Source organism: Brachypodium distachyon, chromosome 4, assembly GCF_000005505.3.
Source record: "Brachypodium distachyon strain Bd21 chromosome 4, Brachypodium_distachyon_v3.0, whole genome shotgun sequence".
Lineage (NCBI taxonomy): Eukaryota > Viridiplantae > Streptophyta > Magnoliopsida > Poales > Poaceae > Brachypodium > Brachypodium distachyon.
Window position 1 is genome coordinate 41,680,216 of NC_016134.3, and position 12,140 is coordinate 41,692,355.

General features: G+C 49.4%; 3 protein-coding genes across 4 annotated transcripts; 2 read left to right on the forward strand and 1 right to left on the reverse strand.

Annotated features, from left to right (window-relative positions):
- Nucleotides 1–534: 534 nt before the first annotated feature.
- LOC100835981 (mediator of RNA polymerase II transcription subunit 4) lies at nt 535–2,194 on the reverse strand. The gene has a single exon (XM_003578488.4). It carries the CDS (start codon nt 2,145–2,147, stop codon nt 897–899), a length of 1,251 nt encoding a protein of 416 aa, XP_003578536.1. The 5' UTR covers nt 2,148–2,194; the 3' UTR covers nt 535–896.
- Nucleotides 2,195–2,338: 144 nt separating this feature from the next.
- LOC100842169 (histone-binding protein MSI1) lies at nt 2,339–7,317 on the forward strand. Its single transcript, XM_003576731.4, has 5 exons — nt 2,339–3,054; nt 5,671–5,814; nt 6,261–6,385; nt 6,556–6,651; nt 6,889–7,317. Exons 1-5 carry the CDS (start codon nt 2,431–2,433, stop codon nt 7,118–7,120), a joined length of 1,221 nt encoding a protein of 406 aa, XP_003576779.1. The 5' UTR covers nt 2,339–2,430; the 3' UTR covers nt 7,121–7,317.
- A 3,348-nt stretch (nt 7,318–10,665) lies between these two features.
- LOC100836290 (bZIP transcription factor TRAB1) lies at nt 10,666–12,140 on the forward strand. Of its 2 annotated transcripts, none has more exons than XM_014902137.2 (2): nt 10,666–11,460; nt 11,614–12,140. In XM_014902137.2, exons 1-2 carry the CDS (start codon nt 10,976–10,978, stop codon nt 11,615–11,617), a joined length of 489 nt encoding a protein of 162 aa, XP_014757623.1. In that variant the 5' UTR covers nt 10,666–10,975; the 3' UTR covers nt 11,618–12,140. The 2 variants fall into 2 exon arrangements, with proteins under 2 accessions (XP_014757623.1, XP_003578537.2); XM_003578489.4 differs by having other exon boundaries at nt 10,727–11,470.

Sequence of the window (12,140 nt, forward strand, 5' to 3'; positions counted from 1 at the left end):
TAGGAAGGCATTTGAGATAAACATGGAAGACATTACTCAAAAAGACCAAGCCCGGAACTGTTGCCACAACGCAGAACGACAAATATTAATTCATGACATTCACTATCCATAAAAGAAGCCAGGTTTAAGATTACAATTTGAGACATATCTTGAACTATAAGGTCAAAGAAATTGAATAGTCAGGATGAAATTAAGTAGAATTGTGACTACTAACTAATCTACCTAACTGGCACGAATTTCTGTCAAATCTATTCATGATTAGATTTAGTGCTGCAACAGTTTGAACAGACCAAATCACTCCTCAACATACACCCAAAAAGAACATTCTTAGCTATTGATCTAATGATCTGATCTATAACATATTACAACAATCAGAGGCTCAGAATGTGGTAACACGATGATATTAGGTATACAATTAGTATAATCCAGTGACATTTAAGTATGGGAAAAAGCATCATGGCAAAGCAGCTCCATAGGGCTCAAGCAGGAAGGAAGATTTACGAAGATGTTCATAAACATGGAAGACAATAGCAATTACAACTGAAACCTTCAAAGAGAATATCAAACAATAAATTCATTGTATTCACCATCCATAAAAGAGGGAAGGTTTCTGCATAACCCAGCTTAGACACATCTTGAACAACAAAAATCAACGATACTGAGCTCGGTTACAGCTGGTTGCATTTATGAGCAACTGAACTACTCCAGATATATAGTACACATGATTAATACATATCACATCCAATGCTATGGAATAGATTTAGCGTTGCACGGACTTGAACATGCAGGTATAGAAGATGATAACAGCAAATGTTTACCTATGCATTCTTGCCATGTATGAGCTACACTGGACATGGAAACACAAGAATGCTGAAACGGTCGAGCTTACCAAAGCATTAGTCCTCGTCATCTTCTTCTGAGCTCCCAACGTCACTACTGTACTCATCACTGCTAGAACTAATGTTAATGTCAAGCTCCACAGCTGCAACCTGTATTGGCTCTTGCGCCCTTGGCACGATTGGTTGCACCCCAACAGGCATTGGCATACTGGGTCTCGGTTCCTCAGCCTTGACACTAGCCATAATCCCACCAAGCTCGATTGGGTCACCAGGCTTCCATCCAGGTGGTGGCAATGGAATATCAACAGGCAGATCTTTAGGCAACCCTTTCGGCCATCCTGGTGGCACAGTGATTGGTAGCATAGATGGCCGTGGAGGCTCTTCCTGCGGTGGCTCAAACAATGGGGTGGCCTCAGTCTCAACCGCGGCCCCATCCTTCGTCTCCAGGGGCTTCTTGGGCACTCCAACATCCAAATCAGCAAACTGATACAGCTGTGACATCCGCAACTCGTTATCCTGTGGCGCAGGCGGCAGCGCACCACGCAGAGGCATCCCGGCACCATGCTCTGGTGGCGCAAAGGTCGTGTAGCTTATGCGATGAGCATAAGTTAGGATGTCATCCAGCTTGAGCTTTGAGTGGAGGGACGCGCCAAAGTCGCCATGTGACACCGGCTCGGGCTCGTCGACCACCGGGGCGCCACGCGGGCGCTTGGGATCGCGGCGGTAGTCAGCATAGTCGTCGACCAGGCGGTCGAGCACGTGGTGGGCTTCGCGCAGCTTCTTCGCGAAGGCGAGGAGCGCAGCGTCCTTGGCGCGCGCCTCTCGGACGAGGCGAGCGCGGGCGTCCTGCAGGTCGAGGGTCTCCTGCAGCTCGGTGACGGTCTCGAAGAGTTGCGTCTGGACGGAGGTGAGCAGCGACATCGCTTCTTTGGTGTTCGAGACCGGGGTCGGGAGAGGCGGAGGCATCCCGGAGGTCGATGAAGACGGGAGGAAGGTGGGGAGCGAGCCACGGTACGAGGAGATCCAGGCGGTGCGGTTGGGCGAGAGCTCGAACAGGTTGGCGGCGAGGGAGGACATGATGTGGAGCAGCGACTGCGCGCGTGGGAGCGGCGGCAGGAGCGGCAGCAGCGACGGCGAGGTAGTTAGGGTTGCGGTTGGGACTCCGGCTCCGGGCGCGGCCGCGCTCGAGGACGAGCTGGCCTGCGGCGGGGAGGAAGTGGGGTTTACCGGAGCCGGATTAGGCGGGAGCGACGGCGACGAGGCTGTCATCCCCAGCCGCGCCGGGGACGGCATGTGCGACTGCATCATCGCGGCGGCTGCGGCGGCGACCGATGCAGGAATCCAATGCAATCCAGCTTGAGCTTTTAGTCATCAGGTCATCCCTCATCTTCTTGGGCCTATGACGGGCTTCCGGTCTACGTGGGCTTGGCCTGTACGTAACATTGGACTTTTCAGCCTAACTAGCCCAGCAAACCTGCCTTAAAAACCTCACCCTACAATTCCCCTTCTTCCTTCCTTCCTCACCGATCCTTTTGGCGGGAGACGAGCACTTCGCCGCCTCCACTTCCCGCGCAGAGCAAATCAGCCAGACATGGACGGCGGCTTCTCCCTGCCGGCGGCTGCGGCGGCCGCCGCGATGGAGATGGAGGAGCACCTGAACTGGAAGAAGAACGCGCCGGTGCTCTACGACCTCGTCATCTCCCACGCGCTCGACTGGCCTTCGCTCACCGTCCAGTGGCTGCCTACGCAGTCCCCGGCCTCCGCTCACTCCCACCGGCTCGTCCTCGGCACCCACGCCTCCGACGACTTCCCCAATCACCTCATGATTGTGGACGCCGTGCTGCCGCTCCCGCCCCGCCTGGCCGCGGCGGCCGCCGCTGAGGGCAGGGTCGTCCCGGACCCGTCCTTGTCCATCGGCCGGTCGATGCCGCACCGGGGCGAGGTCAATCGTGCCCGGTTCATGCCGCAGCGGCCGCTTACCGTGGCCACCAAGACTTGCGTCGATGAAGTGCACGTGTACCACCTCGGCGACGATGGCGAGAAGCGCGGCGCAGATGTCGTGCTCAGGGGTCACGACGCGGAGGGGTATGGTCTGGCGTGGAGCCCGATGAAGGAGGGATGGTTGCTGAGCGGCTCGTATGATAAGAAGATTTGCCTATGGGATCTCGCTGCTGGGAATGGGTCCCAGGTTATGGATGCGCAACAGGTGTTTGAGGTAATGTCCCGCCAGATGCTCCTATGATTCGCAATCTTTCGATTTTATACAAGATGATGCTAGTAGCTCCGTTTGAAGCAGAAATAATTATCACTTTTGATTCCATAAGACCTGCTGAATGCGACAAGCACTTAACTCATAACAATGCCAAGAAACCTACCTCAAATTCTATCCTTGTTTTTGCGCATTACCCAGAGCACTATATTTGAAAATGTATTAGAGTGAACACAACAGAATGTTCTGAACTAGACGGGTCTGCGTGGCTAGAATTTATTATTTGATTATATATTTTTGGGTTTTAAATGTAAATATAACGATTTGTTATGCCCAAGTCATCTGATTATTAGTTAGGGATCGTTCCATTGCTCTGCCATCGAATCAAGTTTGCGCTTTAAGATTTGGAACAAACGATGGAGAAGGGGGACTGAGGATGACGCCCAGATACTAATTTGACGACTCTGAGTCATGTATTGAGATTTAAGCCTTTTGCATAAAAATCGGACGCCTAAGACATAGCCACATGCATAATATGTTGATTCTTTGATATCATTAAGCTTAGTGGAGAGTGCAATGCGTTTTAAGCCTTCACCCACTTATCTGTCGTGGATTATTGATTTATTTTCCAGTCCAGTCTGATTTTTGAGATTTTGGTTAACCTTTTCATGAGAAAATATGTTAGATGGATCCAAATTAATCTATATGCACCTAAACTTGTGTTGTGCTTATGCTGAAACTAATGTGACTTGATGCGAATTTCTAGTGTAATCTTTTGTAGCAAGTGACATAATTTTCTTTGGCAATACGTATGGACCACTAAAACGAGAGCATGCCACAATTTTGCCGGCCAAAGTGTGCTTCAACCAAGCTGCGTCTTGTGCTAATCCAGCAGTGTGACCTATGCTGACAAATCTTACATATACTGATATACATAGTAAATACTTTGTTGTGGTATGGTGTTGAAGAAGAAGAGGAAAAAAAAAGAAAGGAAGAGACTATGTGGATGATTTGGTTTCTAATCGTACATGAACATGACGCTGTTTCTAATCACACACGCGTTGCTTGCAAATATCCACATGTTGTGTTGGGCATAGATCCCCTTTCTGAAAACTTTTATTGCGAAGTGATGCCCACAACCACTTTTATTGCGAAGTGATGCACACAACCACTTTTATTCTGAAGTTTCAAAATCGGAGCTATTTTAAGATCAACGGTGCAAATAATTTTGCCTATGTGGACAAACATGGTGGCTTCTTATACTTCTGTTTTAATTATATAATAGACGCTATGCATTATCTAGAACATCCTCTTCGCCCCAAAAAAATAATCTAGAACGTCTAAAAAGAAATGATTTGATTCTTCTAACATTTACCGTTACTGCTGGGCATGTTGATGGATGTGTTTGGTGTGCCATGATTGTTGTTCTGCGGTATATCTTGAGAGGAAAAGATTAGAGTTGGGCCTAATATTAAATTACCACATACATTGAATAATGCATGATGCATATACCGTGTGTCTGTCCTGGACGGACTGCATGGAGTCCTCTGGATGCACGATCACGCTGTTGTTGGGCGCATCAAGCTTGAGGTAATTACGTGCGTGAAATTTTTAAATCTGGACCACTGAAAAGTAAGATTAACAGTGTATATATTTTAGGCTATTTGGATGAACGTGGTGGCTGCTCGTCCTTCTGTTTGAATTATATAATAATAGATGGTTGACCACATGTCCACATCCAGTCCTCAACATAGATATTGTTGTTTCCCTTTACCACTTAATTCTTCGTTTCATCCACTATCTGGCAATCTGATATGTTGAAACTTCTAATCTGATATGTTCAAACGCCCAATATGATATGTCAATATGGTCATTTGTTCCGGGCAAGATATATCCTTTCAGCCTGTTATTACACATCTAGCCGCGATTCATTGGGAAGAAAAGGATTCCATGCATCAGATTAGTCTTCTTTTAAGACCCTGATAACAATTCAAACAAGATCCTGTTGCCTTGGTTGTCACTACAATTTGTCACTTCCAAGAGGTGTCTTAGTTTGAAGCTTGGACTTAATGAAAGAATTTTTTTTGCTGTTTCCAGTGGTTTCTTACTAGGCAAAAAATTGTTTCAACTAAAGGGTGAAAAACATACTTCATTTTACGTGGAAAGTGTTGCTGATTTGAGCATCTGGCTTTTAAATTTTATATGTGGAGGCTGGGACCTTTTCTTTTTGTAACAAGTGTCTGGTGAGTATTTCATTATTTTCCTGGCTGCTGTAGTCCTATTAGTTCAACTATCATAGTTCTTGTCATGTAAAAACATACTGCTGTGGACGTGAGCTCCTGCGGGAACATGAATTGTTTAGTTTTCTGCCTTTTGTTCTTTACTGACAATTGATGGATAGGATGATTTTTAAGCCATATCATGTCATTACTTCTGTGCTTATCTTTGTTTGTGAACATCTAAGTTTTAAATTGCATTGGGCATTATTTGTAATCTACGATATAATAGAGTGCATCAAAGTTTATTTTTATTGAGGAAGTGAGGTTGACAAAATGTTAACCATCTAGATGCTATGGTGTTTTAATTAGTCTTTGGATAATACTTAGATTTATGTTTTTGCAGGCTCACGAGGATATCGTTGAAGATGTTGCTTGGCACCTGAAAGATGGAAACATATTTGGATCTGTTGGTGATGACTGCAAGTTGATGATGTGGGACCTGCGAACGAACAAACCAGAACAATCTGTAGTTGCGCACCAAAAGGAAGTAAGCATTCTTTGATCAATTGCTTTTTAACCAGATGTTTTTCTGTTTGAGCGGCACATAGCTGCTGTGTTACAGTTTGCTGTACACTCTGTTTTAAGTAAGCAACACATTTTCTTTATGTACCTAAGAGGCTAAGAGTGCTATGTGAAGTCTGCTTCTAATACGCTCACTGCTGATATCTGGCTTGTTTCAATAGTCTTCTCCTTCAGATGTTTGTTTAGTTGGACATTAGTAATTCAACTTATCTACTGTACTAAAGTCTGCCCACGTGTCCATTTTATGTTTGTGGACTTTGAGTTAGAGTATCACAAGATTCAGTAATGTGTGGCTCTCTAATGTGAATAGACTGTCGATGTTTTATGCTAAGCCCTACAGTTTGCCTACATGTTCCTTACTTCAGTCTTCTCATGTTTTTCTGTCCATAATGTACATGAATCCTTTCCCAGGTCAACTCCTTGTCATTCAATCCATTTAATGAATGGATCTTGGCTACAGCATCTGGGGATGCAACTATCAAGCTATTTGACTTGCGGAAACTGTCAAGAAGCTTGCATGCTTTCGACAATCATGAGTATGTATTTCCGGTTCGTTGCCTGTCTGTGCTTTAGTCAGCTTTCTTTTGTTTTCTTTATTGTCGTGCTGCAACTTTCTGATTGAAGTGGTCAGTACCTGTGATTCTTTACCATGACTGATTTGCTGTTACATGTCTGACGCCTTGTGTTGCACAATTTTCACCTGTAGGGGTGAAGTTTTTCAGGTTGAGTGGAATCCAAATTTGGAGACTGTATTAGCTTCACATGCTGCAGACAAAAGGGTGATGATATGGGATGTTAGTAGGTAAGCTTAGTCAAATCTTCTCCAACAATCCATTTTATGTTTGCAGTTGGTATCTCATTATTACTCCGGTGACATTTTTATTTATGGGTGGATCATATAGAAGACGAATCTTGTTTTTCTGAAAGGCCTTTTAGATCTTTCAGCCATTGAGTTGACAAGATCTGTTGATCTTTGTTCTCCATGCTAGTTCTTTTTCATGACCTTGACTTTTGTCTTCACTGTCCCTGACACCTTCAGGATTGGAGACGAGCAGGCGGAGGAAGATGCAAATGACGGGCCACCGGAGCTGCTTTTCGTCCACGGTGGCCACACAGCTAAGATATCAGAGCTGTCGTGGAATCCTACCCAGAAATGGGCCATCGCCAGCGTGGCCGAGAATAACGTCCTGCAGATCTGGGAGATGGCGGAGAGCATATACTCCGATGACAGTTATCTGCACGATAACAATGACTCGTGCCTCTCCACATGAGAGATGCTAGCAACATTCCTTTGCCCTGTGCCTGTCTGTGGAGTGTTTGGATCGGTCGCAGTCGCATGCAGCTAAAACACTAGGTAGGCTCTGAGATGCTTTGGTTAATTAGCTCGTTTGATGCCCTCCATGGATTGCATATCTTCAAGATGTGACTCTTAAAGTTTTTCGTATCTATGCCTGCGTCTACCTGGTCACCTTGCTGTCTGCCATAGTTTTTTCAAGTCTTGTTCAATTGTTAATCCGTGCTCACGTGGTCGCACGTGATATGTGCAGTGGCGCTTTAATAGAGCACGTGATATCATCAGTCTCGTGACGGCACGAAATTGAAATGGTTCTGTAATCGTTGGGCAGCATCTGTATCTGCTCACTTGAAGAACAAAAATGCTGCCCCGTTTGAAATATTAATCGTTGGGCAGCATCTGTTTTCCCCCACCGATAAGAGTTTCTCGCTCCGTTTCCCCATGAAGAGTTGAAGAAGACCTGACCAATGTGATACTAGTGTATAAGGAGCAAAATGAATAGAATTGTTATCAGAGGGCGTGCTCTCTCGATCCTCTTTTGTTCTTCCGTGATTCCACTTCCACGAGCAAATTGAAGGCGGCGATCCCATCTCGCCGGCCGTCGATCTGCCATGTCACACCGTGCCAGGAGGACTCTTGTCGGCAGTTCATTTCCGCTGCCCAATTGTTTTACCCGGTCGAAGCAGAGCACTGCCGTGCCAGTCGCCCCGCCGGCCTGCTGCCGCCTGGCCCACGGCACCGGCGAATCCTCGCGACGACGCCCCGGGGTCTCTTCTACAAGTTGCGCGAATCCCTTGCTGACTGCAACCTGCCCATTGCAGAGCAGGCGAGACTACCAAGGGCGCCGAGAACACACTCCGCACTCAATCTGCTATCCGGTTCTCGCACTGTCCAATCGCGACGACAGGGCCCCAACGAGACCGAGGCAAGCAAGCAAGCAACGACGTCACGATCCGACCATGACCACGTTGCTCATCAGGTACGGCCGCCCAGCAGCAGCCACCACCACCACCCACCGCTCCTCACATCACCACTCGCGCGCCGTCCCAAGGAAGGGAACCAAAAAAAATGGGCACGAAAAGACGCGCGCGCACACACGACACAACCGGACGGGAAAACACTCGGCGTGGCACGTACGAGACCGGACTTGCGTTTCCTTCCACTGGCCGCCCCACCACATACATCATGCTTACTTACTTCCCCTGGCCTGGGCGCTGTCTGTCTGGTCACGCTCGCGGTCGCGGTCGCGGTCAATCAATCACAAGCTAGCAGCAGCAGCAACGCCCACGCTGTGCTGGGTTTCCGGAGACGCGATCACGCCATCGCAGCCCGCGGTACGATCTTGTGTACTCCTGCACTGCCTACTGCGACTGCTAGTAGTGGTAGCATCTGCAGCTGGATGCGAACCGTACCCGCCGTACCCTTACCGTCCACCAGCCGGGGTACGTGCGTCGTCGGCTGCGTGCGATGTGGCGCGCTTTAGTCCTCCGTCAGTTTCAAGTCAGCCACGCATTTTACTTTCGCCACCAATTGACCAACAATATATGAATTATATATTATAAAAATTATACCGTCTGAATCTTTTTTCAGATATAAATCTAGTGATAGAATTTTTATAACACATAATTCATATTTTGTTAGTCTAATTGCCTTATGTTACGAAACGAAGGGAGTAATTGGCATCAGTACCATGCACCCACGGATCCATAGGATGGCCAGGGTGGTCCATGGATCACCCTAGAAATATAGCCCGTATACATATACACTAGTGTATCTTAAACCCACCAAAAAAGAAAAATCAGCCCGAGCAAATAGCCCATCTTCCTGGCAAGTTTTCGTTTTCTTTCTGTTGTGTAATGTACGCATCACCACATTAGATCGGGACTTGTAGCAGCCTAGCGATTGATCACGAGCAGTTGGCATCGTATCGTATTTTTGCCGAGCAGACGAGCATGAGCAGCTAAGATTGCATCGTATTTCTCGTCATCATCGTCGTTGACTGCCAGCGGACGGCAAGCATACGCTTCGACACCGCAAGCATGCGACGAGGCAACAGCTTACACGGAGCCGGCGACATTTTTCTCGGTCTTTCATTGATCGAATTAAGATTTGCTCATTGATCGAATTGAAATTATCACAAAATTGTTCTAATGCCGTTTTTTTCTTTTCCTAAATTCAATACTACTATATGTTTGAGATAAAAAAAATACTGGTTATAATTTATATCGAGATAAAAGTTATATATTGGACCACCATGTCTCAACAACCGGATCACTGGTACCATGCTCCCAGGCAGGGCGTCATCGGTGGCACGGTCTGGCCGGAGAGCCCAAATGGAGAGAGGCCACCGCCGCCAGCCAGCTCCGGCGTCTGCATGCTTGTTGGTGCGTGGCCCATTTCTGGCTGCCGGTTCATGCCAACGCCGGACGCGAACAACAAAAGAAAAGAAAAAAAAAAGCTGCAGAGCGCCCTCGTCGGCTCATCGATCGCAGGCAAGAAAAAACAAGTGGATTGACCAAAACTGAACAACCACGCCTTCCAATACCAATTGGCCGGCGTCCTCTTATTCTTTTTACGCCGCACCAGCCAGCCCAGTCGATTCTCTCCCAAGATCGATCCGGCCTGACCAGTATCACATGCTGATGCTAGTACACGATACTACTACTACTACCTCGATGCTCCTACATGTAGGCTAGGCCACTTAAGATCGCAGGGCCTGCACACCTCTGGGAACAGGGACGCACGCGCCCGGCCCGTGTGTGTTAAATTTGTTTCCAGCTGGAGCGACCAAAGAAAGGCAGTACTAGTACAGTACGGGGAGAGCCGAGGCGAGGCGGCTTGGAACGCACGCTTGGAGCAAGGACGGTCTCCCACATGCCGCCTTGTACCGGGGAACAGCCCAAAAGCCCGGAAGCTAGGCACCACAGTACTACGTACTTGCTTCGATGGGAGTGGCACGACGACGACCGCCACGACCGGGTCGCCGAGACTAGAGTTTTGCAGTCGGACCAAGCATACGTAGTCAAGAACCAGCCTAAACAAAGCATGGGTGGCTCCGCCACGACGCCAGAGTACTGCTCCCTCCGTCCGACTTTACCGGACGTTTTATTTGAATAGCCTCGACCGTATATATCAGACGTATTAGATTTGGTTTAGGGTAGAACGCAACTGATTGGGTCAGAAAAATGCGTGAACCAATTGCAGGCGATCCATGCGCTAGGAGGCTAGCTATCTTGGTACCTGTGAAGAAACTAACGCGCCTAGTAAAAACGGACGGAGGGAGTAAGTAAGCGCGAAATTTGGTCACGAACTAAAATGTCCCATACATACTTGACTGAATCATGAGCTCAGCTGTGTTATGATATGCTAGTTCAATTGGATTCGATTCCGGGTCGATCCAGTGAAATCTAGGAGGATCCAGGAAGGAACAGGCCCCGCCCATGACGGTCGTCTCATTCCGGGGCGGCACAAGACTGCCCACGGTGCTGGCCCGGCCGGGACCGGGCGCCATCTTGAACAGTACCGGCTTGACCCACACCAGTAGGTGCACTGGTCGACAGTAGCCACTGCGCTCGCGCCCACACACACAGAAGTCGCGCGGCCATTGGCACACTTGTCCGGGCGCCGATGCTGCGAAGCGACGGTGCCCACCTCTCCTCTCCTCCTCCCCCGCTACAACTACAAGTGGTAAAAAATCCGACGGGACCAAGCAAAACCATCCTACTTATTCCCATCCCTGTCTCGGCCAAAAGAGGCAAAAGGAGCGGCCACCCCAAACGCACGCAACACCCGACCGTGACACGCGCGCGCTCAAGCGCTCTAGCGCTAGGCCATGGCCATGGCGGCAATGGAAGACGATGAGGACATGTGGGCCGTCACCACCAGCCCCAGCGCCTCGCCCCCGGCCACGGCCGCCGCCGCCGCCATCTCCACCGCGCTCAGCCTCAACCCCCGCCTCCACCTCCTCGCCTCCTCCTCCTCCCCCTTCCACCCCGGCTTCGGCGGCTGCTCCCGCAATGCGGCGGCCGCGTCGCCGCCCTGCTTCTTCTCCGCCGCCGCCGCCTCCTCCTTCCCCCACTTCGCCGCCGCGCCCCTCGACGGCGCCGCGCGCGGCATGTGCGGCCTCGCGCCGGTCCCCGCCTGGTCCGGAGCCGCCCCCACCGGCACCGGCGCCGGCCCCGTCGAGCGGCGCAAGAAGCGCATGATCAAGAACCGCGAGTCCGCCTCGCGCTCCCGCGCGCGCAAGCAGGCGCACGTCACGCAGCTCGAGTCGGAGGTGCGGGAGCTGCAGCTGGAGAACGACGAACTCCGCATCAAGTACGACCAGGTGACCCCTACCCGCCGCTCATCCGTTTCCTTGTCTCTTCAGAATCAGTTTTAATTTCTAGCTACGCGACGACTGCTAAGTGCTAACTAACTCGTCTCCTCCTCCTCCTCCCTCGCTGGATCCATCCATCCGCGCGTGCGCAGCTGAAGGCGTCGGTGGAGGCGCCGGTGCCGGTCAAGAGGACGCTCAAGAGGGTGCTCTCGGCGCCATTCTGAATCCCCAAGAGCCAGGACGAGATGGACCGAAGCAGAGCAGCAACCGCGGCAACAACAACAACGGCCACCACTACCACTACTTCATTGCAGTAGTACTTAGGAGCAACCAGTTCATCATTATCGTCCATGTGGATATTGTGGGTTCTTTTTTTTGCTTGATTTAGGGGCTATCTTTTGGTCGTTGAAAAAGAGAGGTGGCATGGCAAGGGCCAATGGCAGGCAGCTTATAATTTGTATAGCGGCAGCTGCTAGTCGTAGTAGTAGTATATAGCTAAGCTTAGTTGGTGTCTTCCATGTTTTGGTGTTACTGGTATGACTACTACTGCCACCACCGGCTTGATCTTTGTTGTCGCGTGGGATTAGGCGGAAAGATGATCGGGCCTATATATATCTTGCTTGTACAAATCTGGTAACTATTGCTTCCTGCAACAATGACATTTTGGGGGCAGGGGAAA

Coding starts and splice junctions, on each gene's coding strand:
- LOC100835981 (XM_003578488.4), bottom strand. CDS start 2,147: ATGATGCAGTCGCACATGCCGTCCCCGGCGCGGCTGGGGATGACAGCC.
- LOC100842169 (XM_003576731.4), top strand. CDS start 2,431: ATGGACGGCGGCTTCTCCCTGCCGGCGGCTGCGGCGGCCGCCGCGATG. Junction 5,815..6,260: donor TAGTTGCGCACCAAAAGGAA/GTAAGCATTCTT, acceptor ATCCTTTCCCAG/GTCAACTCCTTGTCATTCAA. Junction 6,652..6,888: donor ATGATATGGGATGTTAGTAG/GTAAGCTTAGTC, acceptor TGACACCTTCAG/GATTGGAGACGAGCAGGCGG.
- LOC100836290 (XM_003578489.4), top strand. CDS start 10,976: ATGGCCATGGCGGCAATGGAAGACGATGAGGACATGTGGGCCGTCACC. Junction 11,471..11,613: donor TCCGCATCAAGTACGACCAG/GTGACCCCTACC, acceptor GCGCGTGCGCAG/CTGAAGGCGTCGGTGGAGGC.